The 21,379-nt window shown below is 48.0% G+C and overlaps 5 protein-coding genes across 11 annotated transcripts in view; 3 read left to right on the plus strand and 2 right to left on the minus strand.

The window, feature by feature from the left end:
* LOC113207079 (minor histocompatibility antigen H13) overlaps positions 1–1,601 on the minus strand; it is a 12,176-nt gene extending 10,575 nt beyond the window's left edge. Inside the window, exons 1-5 of one of the 2 annotated variants that reach the window (XM_026423452.2) lie at positions 1,359–1,601; positions 744–842; positions 543–625; positions 278–452; positions 7–190 (exon numbers count right to left, since the gene is read on the minus strand). In XM_026423452.2, the coding sequence (XP_026279237.1) occupies positions 7–190; positions 278–452; positions 543–625; positions 744–842; positions 1,359–1,559 (742 nt within the window). In that variant the 5' untranslated portion in view covers positions 1,560–1,601. The remainder of the gene's footprint in view (positions 1–6; positions 191–277; positions 453–542; positions 626–743; positions 843–1,358) is intronic. The other variant, XM_026423453.2, reaches the window with a different exon arrangement.
* Positions 1–21,379, minus strand: part of LOC113207075 (microtubule-associated protein RP/EB family member 1) — a 389,806-nt gene that overhangs the window by 48,505 nt on the left and 319,922 nt on the right. The gene's annotated exons all lie outside the window — the stretch shown is intronic.
* Positions 1,858–11,895, plus strand: LOC113207083 (brefeldin A-inhibited guanine nucleotide-exchange protein 3). Its single transcript, XM_026423460.2, has 28 exons — positions 1,858–2,111; positions 2,398–2,531; positions 2,609–2,743; positions 2,841–3,006; positions 3,111–3,252; positions 3,340–3,633; positions 3,715–3,847; positions 3,937–4,034; positions 4,117–4,301; positions 4,378–4,586; positions 4,687–4,803; positions 4,901–5,048; positions 5,139–5,302; positions 5,382–5,652; positions 5,751–5,948; positions 6,030–6,378; positions 6,467–6,640; positions 6,728–6,889; positions 6,964–7,303; positions 7,390–7,569; positions 7,652–7,998; positions 8,240–8,317; positions 8,398–9,265; positions 9,382–9,942; positions 10,065–10,400; positions 10,494–10,642; positions 10,742–11,060; positions 11,190–11,895. The coding sequence occupies exons 1-28, from the start codon at positions 2,027–2,029 to the stop codon at positions 11,403–11,405; spliced, it is 6,558 nt and encodes a 2,185-aa protein (XP_026279245.2). The 5' UTR covers positions 1,858–2,026; the 3' UTR covers positions 11,406–11,895.
* Positions 12,319–14,973, plus strand: LOC113207090 (DNA-directed RNA polymerase III subunit RPC3). Its single transcript, XM_026423473.2, has 9 exons — positions 12,319–12,642; positions 12,723–12,847; positions 12,936–13,069; positions 13,141–13,426; positions 13,605–13,816; positions 13,904–14,057; positions 14,147–14,342; positions 14,431–14,598; positions 14,683–14,973. The coding sequence occupies exons 1-9, from the start codon at positions 12,496–12,498 to the stop codon at positions 14,821–14,823; spliced, it is 1,563 nt and encodes a 520-aa protein (XP_026279258.1). The 5' UTR covers positions 12,319–12,495; the 3' UTR covers positions 14,824–14,973.
* LOC127748911 (uncharacterized) overlaps positions 16,200–21,379 on the plus strand; it is a 10,798-nt gene continuing 5,618 nt past the window's right edge. Inside the window, exons 1-7 of the mRNA XM_052264521.1 lie at positions 16,200–16,773; positions 16,850–17,142; positions 17,463–18,064; positions 19,176–20,107; positions 20,188–20,293; positions 20,364–20,628; positions 20,955–21,376. Coding sequence (XP_052120481.1) covers positions 16,527–16,773; positions 16,850–17,142; positions 17,463–18,064; positions 19,176–20,107; positions 20,188–20,293; positions 20,364–20,628; positions 20,955–21,376 — 2,867 coding nt within the window. The 5' untranslated portion in view covers positions 16,200–16,526. The remainder of the gene's footprint in view (positions 16,774–16,849; positions 17,143–17,462; positions 18,065–19,175; positions 20,108–20,187; positions 20,294–20,363; positions 20,629–20,954; positions 21,377–21,379) is intronic.

Raw genomic sequence — 21,379 nt, forward strand, 5'->3', positions numbered from 1 at the left:
ACTTACATTTAATTGGAGCCTCAAAAGAGTTTGCCACAGTAACCATAACATTAGTTCCAAAGACCCAGAAGATGTCATAGACAAAGAGTCCACAGAGGAGGATGCACCCAGTGACAATGTTATTCAAGTGCAGCATTTCTACACCGCTAATGGCAAAAGCGATTCCAAAGAGGTTGTTGGCAACCCAGTGCTGAAACACAGATTATAATAGTAATACAGTAATAATGATACATTACTAAAAATAAGTAAACGGATTTAAAAGAAGAAAAAGAATTACCTTCTTCCACAAATACCAGGCTCCAAAAATAGAACAACAAATTAAAGAAACAATGTCATGAGATGAAAACTTGTAGTTCACTATATCTTGCTCATCTTCCCCAGCTCCACTTTTAAAATGGAGATGAAAAGGAATGTTTGGAATGGCAGCAGGTACTAAAGTATTTATCAGTGGGCTGTGTATCAAAGAAATAATTTGGATAAATTTTCAGTTAAATTCCTGTCAAAAAATCATATTGATACATGAGCAGTTAGCTGTACTTTACCTTGCTAAGTGTGTTAGGGTAATGATGCCTAGAATAAAGAAATACCCAGTCAAGAGTAAGTTCACATACTCCTTTGAGAAAATCTGGAAAACAAATGTACCCATCACTGCTATGTATAATAGACTATTCCAAAAGAAACATTTAATAACAGAAACATTTTTATAAAAAATGTAACCAATTGTAAAATTGATGGTACAATACCTTGAAGAAAAGATACAATCCAAATAAGGCTGCACTAGCAATCAAGGGGAAGAATGCTGCATCTTTCCTTGTCATAGTTTCAGGCTTTGCCCCAGATTCCTGCAAAAAGAGAAGTAACTGTAGCAAATCCAGTCAAATCTAGAAGAAATACAAAATTTTAGTTCCATGCATCAAAATAATTACTCAAAAATTTGATTTTTTTTCACTGGCAAAGTTGGTTTGTTTTAAGACTGCGGGAAAGCAGATAATAAAACTATTTTGACTAAAGGCGCTTTTATAACAAAACTCTAATGATGCGTGATTTTAAGTTTGACATAGATAAAACAGTGCACTATTATTTGAACCATGTACAAGATTCTTTCAGATACAGCAAATCTATTGAAAAACTCTTCAAAATTATAAAAATGCCAACAAATCACCTACAGGAAACCTAACCTGACATATGGTAGGCATTTCCATAGGCCTACTGACATTGCATGTGACTCCATGGAATGAAATATTTACAAACTGCCCCATGACAACGTCTTACAATGCCCCGTGAGATTATTGCAATTTACTAGTGCAAAAAGCAAAATCTACCGGGTCGCATACGTGTCCGGGGACAGCTTGACTCACCATCCTTACCATCTGCACCTTGCGGAATCGGACGGAACGCAAGGACCCGAAGAAAATCGGCAAAACAGCCATGACTACGAGGCTGGTATAAGCCATGGCCATCCCCTCAGGGGTGGCTGGAGTTTTTCGGGTGCCATTTACAGGGGCATCTGTCAAAAACTCCTTCACTTGGCTCACAACATCTTCCACTACGTCGGCCATGTTGTTGTGTGTATCCGTTGCAGCAGACAGCCGATGGTCTGCCGACTTCGCTGCGTTGCCGCGTCAGCTCAACCGGCTATTCAACTGCGAATAGTCGCTTCTTTTCCGGTGCAGTGAAAAACAAGTAATTTCCCGCTGTTCACTTCGTTGTCACTTTTTCAAAGCAAAAGATATTCATGACTATTAGTAACATAACAGCCCGTTTTCCTTTTGTTTTCAGCTTTATTATTCTTTGTTTCTAGACGTTGATTTGATCTCTTTTGTAAAGTTCATTTTCACACGTTGGTACTGTCTAGCAGACAACTTAGGGGCGTACAGCGGTGTTTACAGCTGGTGTTGGTCTGACAGTTGTTGCTGTCAAACTGTGAAACAAAATGAAGAAACTCTTTGGTATAGGTACTTTTCTTAAATTTTGGTAGGGGAAGTTGGAGGTTTCTTATTCCAGCAACAATCAGATATCCAAAACAATGGAGGACTTACTTCTGCAACTGGGAAAAGAAGCCAGCGGGGCCAAGTTAGCTCCTCTCAGAGCAGCCGCTCAGGAAGCATACGGTGAGTCATGTTTGCGAACATTCGCCTTATGATGACTGACTCTCGTGAAATATTTTTTGTTTTCATGCTCCATCAGACTCCTTAACTATCATAGGTTCTTTCCGTTAACCCTAAACACTTCTTTGTGTCCAAATGAGCGCTAATTTTCAATCACACTGTACTGTACTTTTCAGGCAAATGATCTCCAGATGCTTCTCTTTTACATCGTTCGATTTATTTAAAGAAATATTTTTTTGAAATTCCTTGACATCAATTTTATTTTTATTTTTACCTCTGGCCATTTCAGACTTCTTAGGTAGGCAGTCAGTTCTTATGCATGATCCAGCCTATGAACTTCGAGCAAAATGCCTTCTTCCGCTGCAAATAGCTTTAGACACAAAAAGAAGCAAATTTGTTGCCCTATCTTTGTCAGGATTACATGTGAGTTCCTTTGTGATTTATTGAGGGACCAGGTTGAATGTGCAGTTGCCTTACTGATTTGTTATTTCTCTTTCTAGAAATTGGTAAGGGATGATCGCTTCCAATCGCACCTTGAACCAGAAGATGATTCCTTATGGCTACCCTCTCAACTTCTCCATGTATTTAGTGGTATGCTATCCCATACAGATGACACTCAAGTAGACATGCTGAAGGTAACATATAAAGTAATCCTATGAAGTAATTGCTATTCTCTTTGAAAATGCGCTCTATGTAAATCTGGCAATCTGTTTCATTTTTGTTTGGAAACAGGTGTTATTAAATGTTGCGTGTTCTCCAAGTTGGACTGTCAATGGGCGTATAATCATACAAATGTTGACACTGTGTGGGGAAGCATATGAATCAGGAAATCAGTCAGTTCAAACTGCTGCCCAGACTGCTACTAGTCATACACTAAGAGCTTTCTGCAATTTCTTAGGTATGAATGGTTCATTTTCTAAATTTCCTCTAGAAAATTTTACGACCCACTATACATTGCGAAAAGTTGCTACAATTTTGTCATTTTGTTTTGTGTATCTATAGAAGAGGAATGTCAAGAACTAGAACTTAATGCAAGACGGTCAAAGGATGTGGCAGGTATTGAGCTGAGTGCTGGTGTATCATGTTTTAGTGAAGTTATTCCCATCATGCAATTCATAATAAGTAAACTTGATGAATCACAGAGGTTTGTAAACATGATCAAATTCTCAATTTTTTTAAAAACAAGACGAGATTTAGACTGTTTGAATTTCACCTGTACCTTTTTCTTCAGCTGTGGTAGGAATGGACATACAGTGGTATTTTTACTTGAATGCCTTCACACATTGGTGTCAAGTTTACCTCAAGCCGTTCATGCAAATCGACATTTTACTGCATTTTTGTGGCAAAAGCTTTGTCCAGCCCTTGTGGCATTTCTTGGCACCCCTCGCGTGGACAAAAACATTGTTTCCTCTCGTCCAGATAATTCTTCTCTTGGTAAGGCTGGGGCAAATGTGAAAGGACGTGGCTCTGGCTGTCTGGCAACAGCTCCTAGCTTCAATAGTCAACAGGCAAAGACTGTTTACAGGTATGGTGTATAAAATGTGTACAAAATGTTGATTTGTGCCAGTAATTTTCACAATATTGATTCAACTTCTGCTTATTTCAGTATTGGAACTCAACTTGTTCGTCTGGTTGGTTGTGTTGGATCTTTAAGACCAGTTTTGGAATCAGTTTTCCATCGTATGCTTCTTTATCCTCCCCCTCAACATCGCTTGGAAGCCTTGCGTGCGCTTAAGGAGGTTTGGAAATTTAGAATAATCTGAGAATACCAATTTTATTCTGGGTGGCACAAATGTCTCATATATCTTTGAACTTGTCTTGTTACTAGCTTTTAAGAAGCCCCAGTCGTATGGTAGACTTTGCTGGGCCAATAATACCAGAGGATGAAAAAGGGTCTCCTCAAAGTGACATGGCTTTAATGCGACTGTGAGTTATAAATTTTAAATTTCTTAACCTACTTGTGAGGTAATTTTTAGACTGATGACTAATTGATGGTTTGTCTCTCCAGAGTAATGGACTCTATTGATGAATGTGCCACAAGAGGAAATTCTGCTCTTGCTCAAGCAAGTGTGGCTTGCATTGTAGCCATGCTGGGATCTCTAGAAGATCTTTGTGCTGGACGTGGAATTTCTGATAAATACACTGATAAAATCAACACAATATACCCCCATTTAATTCTTTGTGACTATCGAGGTATAATACTTTATTTTAGAAGCTGGTCATCTAAATTGTTACATCTTTCTTTCTTGACAACTTTTCTGTTTATCAGGACCGTTGACCTACCAAAGCATGTCTAGGCTTCCCAAAAATTATTGTGAAAGAATGGAGCGAGAGAAGGCATTGCTTCGCAGTGGTGCTACAGAAAGTGACAGTAGTAGTGGTATTGAACAGAGCCAGCCCGGCGCAAGTGATCATAGTGACAGGAGTGACCAAAGCCATAGTTCAGGAGACACTGAAGGACCGGAGGATGACCCTCAAGTAAGAAATTTAAAAAAAAACCATTGTACTGCTGTAGTTATAGAAAATCATTGAGGTTGAACTAATTTCATAGTTTTCTTTCATCCTCTTCGAAATTTAGTTGGATGAAATGGTTGCTGAGGCTGACATACAACAAAGAGAGAATCAAAAGTTGGATCCAATTGATGAAAGGCTAGAAAGATTGCCTCGAACTCTTCATGAATATCAGCCAATTCCAGTATGTACTCTTTCTTTACTGTAGAAATTTTTTCCAGACTTTTGTGACCTCTTTGTATTTACATATAAATATTTAAAATATTGGGGTGGTTTTTCAGGTCCGTGCTGAGTATATTGATGTTGAAAGACAAAGTGCTCGCCATTTTGCACAAAGTCTCAATGGTTTGGTGAGAGACCTGCTAATTTTACGAAGCTCAATTGAAGTTGACGCTGCTTTGCAAGAATTTGCCTCTAAATATTGCCAAGGTGTGATATTTGTCTTGTTCCTGTGATTGCCCTTCTTATAAAAATCAGTACATATTTATTGTTTCTAAGATGACAATATTTTTTCCAAAGGTGTATTTGCAGGACATAACATCAGTGATTGCCCTGCTGCTCCTGTAACAATAATCAATGCTGATGGAATTTATCTTGCAACATATTCTGCCCTTTTGTTGAATTTGAAGCTAATACACCAAGGTTACTATGCTGACAACAATAAAGTGTTACCAATGAATGAGGTATGATGAAAAACCTACTGTAGTTCCAACCATAGTAGATATTCAAATTTCTCTCAAACTACTTTAAACATTTCCTCAGGATCAATTTGTTGAGCAAGTGCACGGATCTGGTGTTCTTGTCTACCTGTCTTCTGCCTGGCTGTCAGAATTGTATCAAGAAACTCTAAGTAATAGTGTTCTTGAACGCAATGGCTATGATGCCTCCCTGACTGATAATGTTGCTTTGATAAATCTACTGACCGACCTGGATGGGCTTGACTCAAATCAGCCCGGTGGACAGCTTCTCTCTGACTGTAGACGCCTTGAAAGAGCAACTACCCAGGTTGAAATAAGTCCTGAAGTTGAAGCAGGTTTGGCTCAAGATTTTCCACATTGTTTTTTTCACTTTTAGTCAGAAATTTATGGAGTCTCAATCAGGTATGACCAATTATTTGCTTTTCTCTTGTAGGTATTAAATTATCTCGCCGTGTGTTAACATGCTGCTGGGACTCCATGCTTGCTGTCCTGTCATCTATGCTTGAGGGCTCTAGCCGGGTTGCATCTGTCCGAACTGGTAACAGCAGGGATGACAGTCGTAGGTACCGTGAAGCTGTTGTGTCCAGCCTGGAAGGCTTGCAACGCGCTGCAAAACTTGCCAATATTTTAGGTTTGTACTTACTCATATGTATTTTTCTTTACTCAGTATTGTGAACTTTTATAAAATTGATTTCTATTTTTTTAAATGTAGGAATGCAATCTCGATGCGGGTCACTATTTTCTTTATTGGCCTCCGCATCATGTCCTGTTGGAGCATTTGATGGTAATTTGACCGGTGCAGCTTCAGATGAAGAACTTATGGGTGAACTGGAAGATACTGGTTTGAGCTACACTTTGACGGCTGCTCGCAGTAGAGAACAATTAGCTGCTGCATTGAGACATAGTTTAAGAAAACCTCGCCAACGCATTAGGAAACTCAAACGATTGCTTGGCCAAACACGTAAACTTCATGCTTCCCATGCCCTGAGTATGGACGTGCTTGTAGGACGTGGTTTGGAAATGAGCAGTCATAGTGCTGATTGCTGGCCTCATGTGTTTAGGTCAGTAATACCCGAGTATTCCTATTAGAAATTTTATTTCCCAAGTTTCAACTCGAAGTTAACTGAATCCAATTTTATCTGTTTTCAGATGCTGCTTATTTGTTGCCAAGCTTGAACATGATTTCTTTAGTCAACTTCACAATCGTAATCTTGGTCCTAAATTATCTATGAAGACTAGCACCTCTAGTCCTGCTTTAGACAAAACCTCTATTCAAGACCGACTCAATCTCAGTTTTGACCCTGTGGATGATACTGAAATTTGGTGAGGGTAAAAGTTTGTGAAGTAATTGATTAGCTAGACTTTTTCAGCTGCTCATTGTTTGACTGTAATCATTTTTATCTTTGCCAGTGATGTGTATGGGTTCTTATCCACTCCAACAACCCCAGTTAGCACAACTGCTTCTGTGACTGATGTCATTCAAGGTAGCAATGCTGATGCTAGCTCTGGGGGACTTTTGTCAGATTACCACGCTGCCAAAGTAATTTGTTTACTTTCTCAGCAAGTTGATAGGTATAGTATATGACCATGCGAAATTAATTTTAAATGTTGTGATTGCAAATAATAAATATATTTCCTAATTCTAGGCTTTTTGATGAAGCAGCTCTCAAACTCAACATGAGAGCACTCACTGGATTCTTGAAAGCCCTATGCTCTGCATCACATGGACAATTGTTCTCACGATCTGGCAAAAGTAACCCTGTGGTACGAGCCAGTGCAGAAAAGGAATCAGTATCGAGTCGAATTTGGTGGCCAGGAGGGCGTTTAAAAGGGAAGATCCAAACGGAAAATGAACTCGGAGACCACCCTGATACATCCTTACTCCTAACACGTATTGGAGATGTCATGTTAAAATGTATCCGAAGCGGACGGCCCCTGATTCATATAATGAGAGCATGGTCTATTGTCGGACCACACTTCATGGAGGTAATTGGCCTTCCAAGTTGATCTTTGAGATTTTTTTCAGATACTTTTTCTTTTGCTTTTGTGACTTTTTGAAATAATATTTACAGGCTGCTTGCCACCGAGATCGGACTATTTCAAAGCAAGCCGTTGCTTGCATCCATGACTCAGTTAATGCTCTACTCAATGATCAATCTGAACTTCCCTACTTCCATTTCAACGAAGCTCTTTTTAAACCATTTGAAAATCTGCTCTGTTTAGAGCTGTGCGATTCAGATGTGCAGGATCAAGTAAGTTCTACTTTGGGCCTTCTACCCAGAAGTAACGGCACCATCTGTCAATCGCGCATCTGACGCTTCATTTCCTCTCTAGATTGTCAGCTGCATCTGCGAGTTTGTGGAGGCTAACAGAACGGAGATTCGGTCGGGGTGGAGGCCACTCTTTGGCGCCCTGCGCGTAGTGAAGGTCACCGCTCCGGCAGCGACCCCGGCCGCCGCGCCCTCCACCCCTACCTCGCCGTCGGCGCCCGTGGGCCACCTCGGCCACCTCGCCGCCCTGCTGGACGTGTTCCAGGTGTTCCTCAACACGCACAACCCACTCGTGTTCTCTAATGCCGCCGTTGACTGCGTGCTCTGCCTCTTGAAGCATGTGCGCAAGCCCGGTGACGCCGAGGACCCTAGCAGTGATGTGCCCGTTCAGCTGCGCCTCGCCGCCCTCAGGTAACCGAAGATAAAAATGGCTCCCAACAAATCTGAAGTCAAAGTTCATGGTTTGAGTGGTGGAGCCCACGGGGGTCCATATCGCAATTTCTCATCGCAGTTCGTTAAATTCAATCCAGGTTCATTAAAGTTCGGCCTAGGTTTATAAAAGTTCACTAAAGTTCACCGAAATTCTTCTATCGAAGTTAATCAAATTTCAAAAACAAATACACATAAGTTAAAGACTACTTCCCTTTTGCAGGTACCTGCGCCGCTGCTGCCAGATCTTAGCCTCCATGTACGACATGCCAGCCTGCCCCATCTTCCACTCGGCCCATCGGTGAGTAACCCTTCGCCCACCCCCTCGCCTGTGCGCCCTGCCCGCGCGCCCCGCCTTAACTCCTGCACCCCTCTGCCCAGCATGTGCCAGAGTCCGGCGTTGGTGCTCAACCCCATCCACTCGGACCTGGAGATCGTGGACTGGGAGCCGGGCGCGTGCGTGGATGACGTGTCCAACGCGCTCAACGCGGCCCTGGGGGCCGTGCCTCACTCGCTGCTCAGCACGTTCGACGACCCGGGCATCATTGACCTGGCGAGCATCGACCGGCCCAGCGGCGTGCTCCGCGTGTGGTACCTGGTGCTGGAGGGGCTCATGGCCACCGTGTCCGGGGAGCAGCACCAGCAGAACGTGCTGGACGCGCTGTTCCAGCAGATGCACGAGCTGCTTCAGGTGCCGGGGCCGCTGTTCGCCCTGCACTGCGTCAACCACATGCTGCTGCCGCTGCTGCAGAGCTGGCTGCGGCGCGCCGGCAAGCAGCCCGAGGCGTGGGAGCGCTGCGCGGCCAGCTTCAAGCAGTGCTGCGGGCTGGCCACGGACCTGGTCGTCGAGTACCTCGCCTACCTCAAGGAGGTGGTCCCGCCGCCGGGCTCCCCGGCCGGCACTCAGGAGCAAGTGGAGGCGGCCTGTTCGCTCATGCTGAAGGGCGTGCTGCTGGTGCTGGTGGAGTGCGTGATCCAGCCGGTCGAGAGCATCGCGCGCCTGGGCTGCGCCTGCATACGCCACCTGTTCATCGCGGCCGGCCCGCTGCTCACCGAGGCGCAGTGGTGGTCCGTCGTGGCCGCGGTGCACCTGGCCACGGCCGCCTCGCTGCAGCCCATGAGGCAGCTGCTCGTCGCCTTCCGCCCGGGAAGCCACGCCTTCTACGGGGACGTGGGGCAGGTGAAGGTGGCTGCGCGGCGGGACACGACTCCCGAGCAGTGCCTGCGCCTGGCGCACCTCGGACACCAGGTCAGTCCCGGGGCGCCTGCGAGCGGGAGGGTAGGCCGATCCGCGGGGCACCCGAGTGTCGCACGCGGCCGCGCTGCCTACCTCACAGGCTGACGCGCTCCCTCCGCTGCTTACAGGTCTTCCTGCTGGAGGGGCAGCGCGAGGCGGCCTGTCCTGCGCCAGCGCCGCCCTCGGTGTCCGTGCCCGGAGTCGGACCGGGGGACGCGGAGGAGCGGTCGTACGTGCTCCTGCTGTTCAGCCCCAGCTCCAGGACAGTGGTCGCCTCGGGCGCCCACTACCCGGGCTGTGCGCTGGGCCCCGGCGAGGACGCCGTGGTGCGCGTCTGGTACCGCGCGCTGGTGGTGGGGCTGCTGGCGCACCAGCTGCTGCTGCACTCGCTGGGCGCCCTGCTGCTGCGCGGCACGCCGCACGCCGTGCCCGCCCTGGCCAACGTGGTGCAGTGCGGCCCCGCCTGCGGCTCGTCCTCGCCGCCCGGCGCCGCCCCCGCGCTCCCGGGCATGATGCGCCTGCTGTCCCCGGCCCAGCTCGAGGGCCTCCTCGCCGCCCTAGACGTGAGCTACTGCGCCGCGCTTCAGTTCGACGCGCGGCCGGGGCTCAAATTCCTCGTGCAGAAGGTAGCCGGGCTCGACTCAGCGGCCAACCTGTACCGGCAGGCCGCCGCGGCTTGGACCATCAAGGTGAGGACTGGTAGTGGCTCGTATGTCACCAGTCGTGTTAACATTATGCCCAAGATTTCGATGTGACTTTTTTCATGCACTGCCTGTTGACACGTTCGAGACTCTCCGCTGACCCCCCACAGGTTGTGGTGCTCGTCGACGTGGCCCTGCACGAGATAGCGGTCACATCGGCGTCCACGGATGACGTCCGCCGCCTGATGGAGGACGCAGCAGGCCCCAGCGCCGATGGCGAGGGTCCCGGCAGTCAGGCGCCTGTCGGGAGTCTGGGCTGGGCACTGTCGTTACTGCGGCAGTCGTTCGACGCGCTGTGCGCCCTGTACGTGGACGTGGTGGAGGACCGCGAAGGCCGCCACGCTGCCTCCGACACCCTCGGCGACCAGCCCATCTTCTTCCTCACCTCGCAGGGTTCCGATTTCCCCGACATACCACGCAGACAGGAGCTGCTGGCGGAACGTCAGGTGAGTCGAGAGCGTGTTCTGTCACGACTTGTTACTGTCAATGCGCGTCTCCTTGATGGTATCACTGACCGACCAATGTTGGTTCCCTACCAGGAGGGGAGTGCAAAACCACCAGATTTCGAGGAGGCGGAAGTAGCTGCCGTCGATACACAAGAGGAGGATGCCGAGGAAGGAGTTGTGACGACTACTAAAAGAAAGAGGGTGAAGAAAGAGAAAAGGGAGAGGCCATATCGGCCTTTCAAGTGAGTCCTTAGCCTTAGATTTATTTTGTGTTCAATACATCCTGAAGTTGAAGCTACTGTCTCATTTCTGTAAATGTTGTCTTGTTTTTTCCTCTCCAGGCTGGCAGATTTGGGACGCTTGTCTCTTGACTCCACCAGTAGTTCCTCATCCAGTGTTGAAGTCGATGACAATGACGGCTCAACTCATGAGAGTCCTTCGCCAACCCCTGATCTGGACCCTGACATTGACAATACACAAGACCGGCAGGAAGGAGAGACGGCTGACAACATGGAAACATTAGTGGCAGAATATCGCAGGCACAAATCAAGGTTTGGTGTTCACCCAAGAATGAACCCCTTTAATGCTCCACCCCAACCTCCACCAGCCCTGGACATACCACCAGAAATTGATCAACAACGAAGAGCCAGTATTATCAAAGTAAGTCAAAGATCCCTCAAATAAAGCGCTACATTACGTATTCCTTTTTTTTTGTGAAGAAAATTACTATTATTACCTGTTGAGTTGTTGCTCTTTTACAATATTGCTTTTGTACCTTCCATCAATCAGGACTCTGGTGCTCGGAGAGTAGCTGCAAGGGAGATGCTAGGCTCGTTGTTGGACCTAGTGGCCCAGTTGTCAGATGCCCAATTCACTGCACTCCTTCCAGCGCTGTTTGGAGGGCTTCGCCGCCTGACTGCACACTCGCGTGACCACACGTTGCAGCAAGCACTTGCTGAGCTGTATCATCGAATAGCTAGGCTCTATGGTTTCAGTGCGGAGTGATGTACTAAAATTGCATTATCAACTGCTTGGTAACTTAGGCTGTATTTGCTGGCCAACTTTACAGTCTACATTATTGTAGTATTTACAAACATTCTAGTCATATACGTACCTAATATTTTCTATACAGTATATCTATTGGAAGTCTTGTATTTTTTGAAGTACATATTTTTAAGTCATGTATTTTTTGAAGTACATATATTCTAGTCATTTTTCTCTCTATTCATAAACGGAAAGAAATGTGATATGTGCATAGAGGAAACAATGAGCTTTCCTCTCCAGCACAAAGTTATGTTTTAAAACCATTGTGAAAAACTTTTCATTTAGAACTTTAAGTTTTTTTGTGTCACTTGTTTCAAATCCGGAATACTGATCCATGGGCCTCAGTGATGATTTTTATTGTTGTCACTAGCAGATAAAACTTACTTTAGTGAGACCAGGGAAAGATTGTACTTCTCAAAGCAGCATAGGAGTTCACAGAGTTCACAGGCGAGAGCGAGAGTGAAGGGGGGGGGGGGGGAGTACCACATTTGGCTGATCTGCCTATACTTGTCATTAAAATATTCAATCAAATTTAATATTTGATAAATAAAGTTTCTTTCCTTATAGCTTAATTTTTTGTGGACTGATTTATATTATAAAATGTAATCAATTGCTTGAAGCCAAATCATCCCTCAACTTGTCAGGGATTTGTAACTTGTAACCCATATAATATTTGGAACCAAATTAATCACTGTAAAGCAAATCTTCTCTATAACCTGTAATATTGATGAAAATAAATGGTTACCAACTACAAATGTGGTAGTTTTCTAATTTTCTCCGGTTTTGTCCTGGACTCCAATTTAAAATTTCCCGCCTTTTGAGCACGGTTACAAAAACTTTTCATAGCGCACATAGTGCGTTTCGCAAGATTTCTCATTCATTTGGCTATTCACCGGCATGGCGAAAGAGGTTATGTTGTCCTTTGATAGTTGATTAGTTGATACAATTTTTGTTTCTTGTAAACAAAAAAATTGTCCCCGTTCCCGTTATTTAGTTTCTTTGTGTCATTAGTGTTGCAATGTCATAATCAACAATTGCTGCAATATTTATCATGTCAGTTCTATTAGGAAAAGTTTGTTCTCTAATTTTGGAAGAGCATTTTGGGGAAATAGTGTCCAAGGTGGGCACTGACCTTTTTCAATGGGGTCCAAAACCTCTTGCTCTAGTTGCCTCCTCAACCAAATTATCCATTGACAAGGTATGTTCTAAGACATTGTTGTTTTCCCAAAGATTTTTTCCTAAGCGTAACCATTCATTGTATTTGTATATTTGTCACAGGTAAAGCAGTCCCTCTGCGTACTGCTACAGTATGGCTTGGCAACATTTGCTCCTGGTAAGTCTGGACGTGTTGCTGAGTATACCATTCAAACAGAGAAGATATTTTCTCTCCTCAGATATCCTAGGTAAGAGCTGATACTCCAACAGTTCTAATTATTCATTCTTACAATTTGTAAAATGAAAATTTGTATCACATTTATGTTGTTTCTGTAGGTACCTTTATTTAATTAAAAGCAAGTTTGGCGTTGAAGCTGAAACATTAGTTGAAGAATTCTTAAGGGTAGGCTTTGATTCTGCATCTCGACTTATTGTAAAGGCAGCTACCAGACTCCAAGAGTCTCAGAAAGGTTTGTTGCTCTATCGCATCTATTTTTTTGTTTTCTTATTCCTTGTACATTTCAAATAATGTTGTTTTTAGGTTCTGACAATGCAAGTGCCTATTTATCTACACTTCGAGATAAATTTGTCTCATTAGTCAACAAACAGTTTTTAATGCGCTGCCCCTCACCTACACCTGTTGATGAAGAGAAAGGAGAGAAGCCAACAGGAATTCCTAATCTTACTGTTTCTAAAACACAATTACATCTTCCTCCAACTTTAAATATGAAAGCTCTTACACAGCTACTGGAGGGAGAAGTAGCTGATGCTGGTGATGAAGGTGTATACTGGCGGGTCAACTTTGATCGCTTCCATCAGGACTTTCGGTAAGATCTTAACACATTCAGTGCTAATCCATTTTTAAACAACATTATTTGACAACAAAGTGGTCGTATGGCATTGAACGCGTTAACAAACAATGCTTTATTTAGAAATTAAAGATCTGTATTTTTTCTCATGTCCTTTTACTAACGTCTACTCTCTTCCTCTTTTCTGTGACTTTAGTGACCAAATTATGGTTGCTGCTATTGCAAGAAGAATAGATGACAATGCCAGTGAAATTTTCCAACTGTTACTACAACTCATGTATATTCGTACTGATCCATGGGTTAGAGTTTCAAATCCTATTCCATACTCAGAGTTACGAGATACACTACGTAAGAAGGATCCTCAGTCTCCTATACTGCCACACCTTGACCAATATTTAAAAATAATTGGTGAGATAAATCAGATTTCACTTTCCTGATTTGTTTCTGTGTGAAAGTTTACATTATCACCATTTAGCATTCTGACCTTGTTTTCAGAGGAGGACTCCAGTGGTTTCATTACTAGAGTTGGTGACAGTGGTGGAGGACAATTCTGTATCAACATGCACAAATCCTTTGAGGCATTGACCTGGACCTGTATTGAAAATATTATTGTTGAGCGCTTTGGGTCTAAAGCAGCACGTATTTTCAGGTAAGAATGTTGTTTTATACATCTATATCTTTTCAGTATTTCAAATTTGCCACCCAAGTAATTGTTTTTCATTTCATGCCATATTGTAGATTAGTGAAAGATAGGAGATTTATTGAGCAAGAAAAAATACAGCAAATTGCCATGATCCCAGCAAGAGAAGCCAAACAACTTACTTATCGGCTAATGCATGAAAATTTCTTGCAACTCCAAGAACTTCGTAAAACAATGGCTACCAATGCTGGCCCCAACAAAACCTTCTTCCTTTTTCATATTGATCTAGAGGAGGTATGAATGTTACAGCTCTATTGAACATGGCCTACCCTCTGTATTTTCTAAGGAAAGAAACACGATTTTAATTTCTTTATTTTTTAAGGTTGCTCGCATGATACTAGATTTGAGTTATAAGGCTCTCTATAATGCCATGAATCGGAGAGATTTTGAAACAAATGAGAACCGCCGCCTTATTGAGAAAAAGAATAGAATCCACAGTATAGCTCTCAGTTTACAGGCACAAGGAGCACCAGCCGAACAGTTGCAAGAAGTATGTACATATTTCAAGTTGTTTTCTTTTTCCTATGAAACAATTATAAATATTAAAAGTCATCTGTAACTATTTTTTTTCCAGATTGAAGAAATGATGGCACCTCCGGAGGTTGATCTTTTTAATAAAGTAATGAGAAGAGTACAGAAATTGAGTGAAGCAGAGCTCCACCTAGAAGAGACAATATTTCTTATGCAATTATTTTTAAGTTACAATATGCAATGATCTCACTGTTATTTGTTGTCTGGATGCATTCCTGTAAATATGTTCCATTGGAGCTGTATCTTTCAATCAATGAACTGTCTTTGTTTTGTGTGTACCACAATTTTGTTATCTGCTCTAACCATTTTTAATCGATAAAGGAAACGAGCTGTATTTTAGATGTTTCGTCAATCAATTTCATAGACTTGAATTTTTCTAGGATTTGGGAAGTTTACCTTACCACAGATCAGGGGGGGAAGAAGGGAAAGGGGACTAAGGTGAGACCAGAAGGGACAGGGGAGAGGAGGCGCGACCCTTTGGCACGATTCCAAAGGTAGTAGTTTTCGGACCGCTGGGCCGGCTGAGGCGTGGCGTGGCCTGGCGTGGCTCAGGAAGATCAGGAACGCCAGCTGCGCTTTCTTCTCAAACTGCTCAGCCCGGCCAACGTGCGATCGGCTGTGCCGCGCACGCACACTGGCGGTGGGTCGAAGTTTTTCATACCTCAAGAGTTCGTCCCCACGCGCACCCTCAGCCCACTCGGCGCGCAGGATCGTCTGGGCGGCCGCGACGCGGCGCCCCGCCGTCGTCGGCGTCGTCCGCACCCCCGACCACCTCCCCCACGTCAACGCCCCGTGGAATGAGAAATTCGTGGGGCCTCTCCGCTCATCTCCACTCCCCTCGGACGTCGCGGCAGTACGGCAGCCTCGCGGACCAGCGACGCCGCCGCCGCGACGCCCTCTTCCACCGCGCCGCGCCGCAGCACCCTCGGCTGGCCAGGGCCCGCGCCACCCGCGGCGGCGTCGAGGCGCAAAGCATGAAGACGGACGCGACGCACGATCCTCGGCGTCCGGACTGCATCGACTGACGAACCGTACTAAGGGGATCTAAAGTGCGCGGGTGTACCGTCCGTGCACGGTGGACGGTGGGGGGCGCCGTAAGTGGCGAGGCGAAACTTGTGCGAGATCCGATATCGAATTGAGATCGTAAAGGCGCTTTCGGTACGCAGGACACCTTTTTGACAACCCTTCCCGACTAAAGTGTTCCCTTTTCCCGAAAAGCCCGCAAAGGCCGAGGACTTGAGTCGCTCGGCGACTCTGGCCAGGTGTTTTCGATCCGCATGGCCACGGGCGCGCGAATGACGTAGCGCCTTCCAATCGAAAGCAGCTGCTTGGAATAAGTGCAGTCGCGGTGGTGACAGCTTGCACCGCGACGCGACGTCGCGACACCCGCCCGCCACTCGGGCAGCCGTCAGAAGGGTTGGGAGCTGCGCTCACCTTGACCCGTGCGTTCCCAATGCGGCTTTTGGCGTGACAGTCTTGAGACAGTCCCGACCCGAGGCGCGGCGCGTCTGTGCCGCCCTCTTGGCACGCAGCACTACGGGCGCGGCGGCGGCAGGGGCGCGGCGGCGGCAGCGCGCCCCGAGCGAGCAGCGGCCCCAGCGGCCCCGCCATACCCCGTGCCGCCCCGAGGCGCGGCAGCGGGCTCCCGCGGTGCACGGGACAGGAATATCGCCAACGTACGTCACACGCGATCGTTCCGCGCACAATTTTCCTGGTCCGCGTTTCGAACATTTGAACGCGGCGCTGCCCCGGCGCGGCCGCCCCCCCCTGTCCTTCGCCTTGGCGCCGGTTGTTGTCGAACGCGCGCAGGGCGCACAGCTCAGCTGCAGGTAAAGGGCACGGGGCGCGGCGCGCAGGGCCCGCGGGACCCGGGGACCCACAGCAGGGATGGCGGTGCGCGGGGTCGCGGCGCTGCTGGCGGTGCTGCTGCTGTGCCTGACCGCCACCGAGTCCGAGGCGAAGGCCTCTACGGCGCCCTCGTCGTCGACGTCCTCGTCCGCGCTATGCAGCAAGTTCCCCAGCTACTGCGACCAGGCCGACGCCGCCGGCCAGGACGACAAGAAGGGCAAGAACCCGCACCAGCGCTTCGCCGAGACCAAATGGCGGAAGCCCAAGGGAGACGCGGAAATAAGAGGTGAGCGCGGTGCGCGTGCTGGGCGGGGCGGGTGGAGTGCGCTCGCCGTGCTGACGACCTGCTTGTTGTCCCCCAGGGCACCTGGCTCCCAAGCGGCCTCTGAAGACGCCGGCGGAGAATGACATCGATGAGTCGGCTGCCCTCCGCGCCGCCACTATTCGGGAGGCCGAGGAGCGGATGCGACAGTCGGAGGTCGGTCGGGCCAGGGGCAGCGGGGGCGACGCCGCCGGGGGCGCGGCCGGGCTGACGCAGACCTCCACCTCGGCCTTCGACAAGCGGAGGACGGTGGAGGACGCCCGGCGGAAAGCGCACCTCATCCAGGAGGCGAGGAGGAAGCGGAGGCAGCGGCTAGAGGAGGAGGAGGAAGAGGTGAGCGTGGGCACCATGCAGGAAACCCCATCTCGCTACATCGTGGCGTGGGAGAGAAGGCGGGGGAGCGGGCGGGAGGGCGCCCGCAGCATGGGCCGGCCCGCTGTGCACGCGGGCGCCACGGGATTGCCTACCTCACGGGCGGGTGGGCGCCCGCAGCATGGGCCGGCCCGCTGTGCACGCGCGCGCCACGGGACTGCCTACCTCGCGGGCGGCCAGCGCGCCCGGCGCTTAGGCAGGGCCGACGGGTGCGCTCGCGCAATGGGTCCGCCCAACCAACAGGCGCTAACCACCTGTTTGCCATGTTCTGTCTTTTGCAGGAGGACGACGAGGACGAGATGGTCGTGGAGGTTGAGGAGGACGAAGAGGAGGACGACGAATCTGACGAGGATGACGAAGTTGTGGAGGTTGAAGATGACGACAGCGACGAAGATGAAGACGTAGACAGCGAAGAGCTAGTCAGTGACGAAGAGGAGGAAGAAGAGGAGGAGTACGTGGAAGAGGGTAAGGACAAAGAAGAGGAGGAAGAGGAGGAGGAGGAGGAACACGAGGAAGAAAGCCACGAGGAGATCGAACTATATGATGATGAACCAGAAGATGAAGAGGAAAAACGCGCCCTAAAGAAGCTCCGTGAGTCTGTACAAAGAAGACGGAAATGGAAGGAAGAAGAAGCGCGAATGAAACAGAGGGAGGAGGAACGAAAGAAACTTGAAGAAGAGAAGAAAAAGAAAGATGACGATGTTCGAAGACGTAGAATAGAGGAAATACGAAAGAAAAAGAGACAGGAGGAAGAGGAGAGGCGTAAGGAAGAGGAGGAAGAGGAGCGCAGAAAAGAAGAGGAAGAGGAAAAGAGGCGCAAACAGGAAGAAGAAGAGGAAGAAAGGCGAAAGAAGGAGAGAGAAGAACGACTTCGAAAATTAAGGTAAAAGTATTATTGTGGAATCCATCTCCATACCCTGCCTCCAACGTTGCTTAATGTACACACTCAAAAGAATATAAAAATATTTCATGGTACAATTTGCTTTTGTACTTGGGTTGGCTTCATTTATATGGTATGCTAGCTGACGTGGATCGCCGAGCTCGTCGGTCTACGTTGTGTAGCTAACAGTGACACTGTCGGTTGCGCTTATACAGCTGTAGTACGTTTGCCACATGGTCAGCTAACCATGTCGTTGGAGCCAATCCAACGACTCATGTTGTTGGTACCATGTTATTTGTTTTGAGTGCATCAGTTAATTTAGACATTATTTAATGTGATATTTCGTTATGAGATAGCAGGAGTTTCTAGATTTTGTGAACCGGCAATCAGCTGGTTTAATGATGAGGTGGTAATAAGCATTTAGATTAGCGTTGTAAGTCGTAGATGTGTGTTTGTTCCCGCTGTGTGCTCTCGTACATATTGTTTACAATACGGAGCAGCCCATTTTTATTTTTCGAGAAGTATTTATTTTGTATATTTACTGCCCTTTTATATTCTATTCACTCTTTATTACCATGGGCACCTAGGAACCCCCTTTTATTTTATTTATTTTTAATATGGGACTACTGTCAAATCCACCTCTGTCCAATGCATCTGCATTTCCTTCTTTGTTCAACAAATGCCTGCATCTGGGGATAGATTGGAATAAAGCTCCTGCCTTTCTTAACAAATCACCTTCTATCTCTTCTCTCTTTCTCTCACTCCGCACAGGCCACTCCGCTCCCACCCTGCCACTTGCCCCCTTTCAAGCTAATCACCAGGTGTAACGCGGCTAAGTGCGCCAATGTAAATGCCACCTAACTTTTTGCCTTGACTCAGGCTCTTTCCTTTGCCTGGAGGCATCCTGCTAAACACCTTGACTGACATTCATCTGCCTAAGCCTTATCTTATGCGAAACGTTGCCAAGACATTGGATTAACGCTAACTGCTACGATTCACACCAGTACATTATTTGCAATTTGATTGACTTTAAAATAATTTCACTGGTTTTTTACTGACCTAAAACCTTTCGATGCCGTATGAACAGGTACAGAAAAACGTTTCTTTTTTACAGAGAAGAAAGGGAGAAAGAAGAACGGCGGCGCCTTGAAGAAAAAAGAGAGATGGAAGAAAAACGACGCCGAGAGGAAGAAGAGAGAAAGCGAAAAGAGGAGGAAGAGGAGAGGGAAAGACTAGAAGAGGAGAAAAGAAGAATTGAGAAGGATGAAGAGGAAAAACGTCAAAAGCTACAGGAAGAAGAACGACAGAGAGAGGAGGAATTAAAAAGAAAGGAGGAGGAAAAGAAAGAGCTTCAGAGATTACATGCAGAGGAGAGAAAAAAGCGGGAGGAAGAGATTATACTGAGAGAAGAGCAGGAAAAGAAATTAGCGGAGGAGAGGCGAAAACGAGAAGAAGAGGAAAGAAAGAGAAGAGAAGCAGAGGAGCGAGAGAGGAAGCTAAAACTAGAGCTAGAGAGGGAGCGCAAGAAAATGGCAGAGGAACAAGAGAGAGAACGAAAGAGAAGAGAAGAAGAGGAGAGGGAACGTAAAAGGAGAGAGGAAGAGGAGCGAGAGCGAAAGAAAAGAGACGAGGAGGAAAGAAAATTAAAGTTAGCCGAAGAGGAGAGTCGAAAAAGAAAGCAGGAAGAAGATGCGAAGAGGAAACGAGAAATTGAGGAGAAAAGGCTGAAGAAGCAAGAAGAGGAAGACAGAAAAACTAAAGCTGCTGCTGAAGAAGAAAGACAGCAAAAGCTTGCTGATGAAAAGAGACCAAAGCAACAGGTTTCAAAAACTAAGGGAGAGAAGGGTAACGAGAAGAAAGATAAGAAACAATCTTTAAATGCTGAAAGTGAGGGAGACAACGAGTTTGATCAGACGTCTTGGATGTCTGGTTTCCCAGAGTTTTTTGCACCAACTGCAGATGATGATGTGAAAAACGATGAGTGCAAGAAACACAGTAGAATATTTGTCCAGCACCTCGCCAAGTACAAACCGTGGGCACTAAGCAGTAAGTATCAGATATCCGGATATTTTTCTAAACCTCTATCCACCCGGCCGCTGTTCTTACCCAATCCTCTGTTCCAACAGTGTACGACGCGACAGCCAAGCTGCCGTCGGGCGTACTCAGTGGGAACGGTATCCAGTTGGGTGACTTCGATGAGTGCCTCGGCGTGGACGTCCGCCTTCGCCAGAGGTGAGCGTCCCGAGAGTGCCTGCTCTGACTACAGTGCGAGCCTCGCCATAAGCGTCATGTGCGTCCACAGGTCCGCGCCGACCAGTCCCGCCAAGGAGGACGCCGAGGCCGAGGATGTGGCTGTCGTGGCGAGGGCCATGTCGTGGTTCGCCGACCTGGTGCGCCCCGTGCTGGAGCCGGTGCTGGGAGCGCGCGAGGACCCCGGGCTAGTGCACATCCGGGGGCGCTACTGCCTGGCCGGAATGGACTTGGAGTTGAGGAGGCACGATCCGGGGGTGCGGGTCGCGCTGGACAGGGCGTTGGCCCATTCCTTTATTAAGGGCTCCCTCAACGACGTAAGTACGGGCAAGGACGAGGGGGGAGGGGGGACTTCGGTATGAAAGTGGTAGTCGGAATCAGAGAGGTAATCCAGATACATGGTAGGAGATCATCCAGAGAGTACGTCCGTCAATCGTGAACCAGCCAAGTTCAAGCGGTCCAAGCTTTCACAGCGCCTGCTAGGTAGGCAACATCTTCCCTGCAGTGCACACGTGTACAGCGGGCTGGCCTACCCCGAGCCTCACAGGCGCCGAGCTTGAGTGACTTGCCGAATGGATCCGAGAAAAACAGAAAAACGGGCGTACTTCCTCGACTGATCCGTTGTCTCTGCTCCGCTCTACAGTCGGCGCACTTCGTGCCGCGCTTCCGCACGTTGGGCTGGGGCGTGTGCGTGCCCGAGGCGTGCGCGGCGCGCGACGTGGAGGTGGCGCTGCGCGGCGCGGTGGCGCGCTTCCAGCGCAGCGGCGCGTGGGGCGCGGGGCTGGTGCGCGCGCGCCTCGCCGTGCCCGCGGCCGCGTGCCGCGTGGCGCCCCGCGCGCCGCCCCTGCAGCGCCTGCCGCCCTCCTTCCTGCTGGCCACCGGCGCGGCCGCGCTGCTGCTGCTCGTCACCCTGGTGGCCACCGTCAAGGACTCGGGCCACGAGCCGGACGAGCTGAGCGGGCTCTCCGGCGTGTTCTCGTGCTTCAGCCTGCGCCGCAACTGGAGCACCCTCACGGCCCCGGAGGACCCCGGCGCCGACGACATCCGCTGCATCCACGGCGTGCGGTC

The sequence above is a fragment of the Frankliniella occidentalis genome, unplaced genomic scaffold (genome assembly GCF_000697945.3).
Source record: "Frankliniella occidentalis isolate FOCC.00 unplaced genomic scaffold, Focc_3.1 Scaffold19, whole genome shotgun sequence".
Taxonomy (NCBI): Eukaryota; Metazoa; Arthropoda; class Insecta; order Thysanoptera; family Thripidae; genus Frankliniella; species Frankliniella occidentalis.

Coding starts and splice junctions, on each gene's coding strand:
- LOC113207083 (XM_026423460.2), top strand. CDS start 2,027: ATGGAGGACTTACTTCTGCAACTGGGAAAAGAAGCCAGCGGGGCCAAG. Junction 5,049..5,138: donor TGCCTCTAAATATTGCCAAG/GTGTGATATTTG, acceptor TTTTTTCCAAAG/GTGTATTTGCAGGACATAAC. Junction 7,999..8,239: donor CTGCGCCTCGCCGCCCTCAG/GTAACCGAAGAT, acceptor TCCCTTTTGCAG/GTACCTGCGCCGCTGCTGCC.
- LOC113207090 (XM_026423473.2), top strand. CDS start 12,496: ATGTCAGTTCTATTAGGAAAAGTTTGTTCTCTAATTTTGGAAGAGCAT. Junction 13,427..13,604: donor CGCTTCCATCAGGACTTTCG/GTAAGATCTTAA, acceptor CTGTGACTTTAG/TGACCAAATTATGGTTGCTG. Junction 14,343..14,430: donor TTCATATTGATCTAGAGGAG/GTATGAATGTTA, acceptor TTATTTTTTAAG/GTTGCTCGCATGATACTAGA.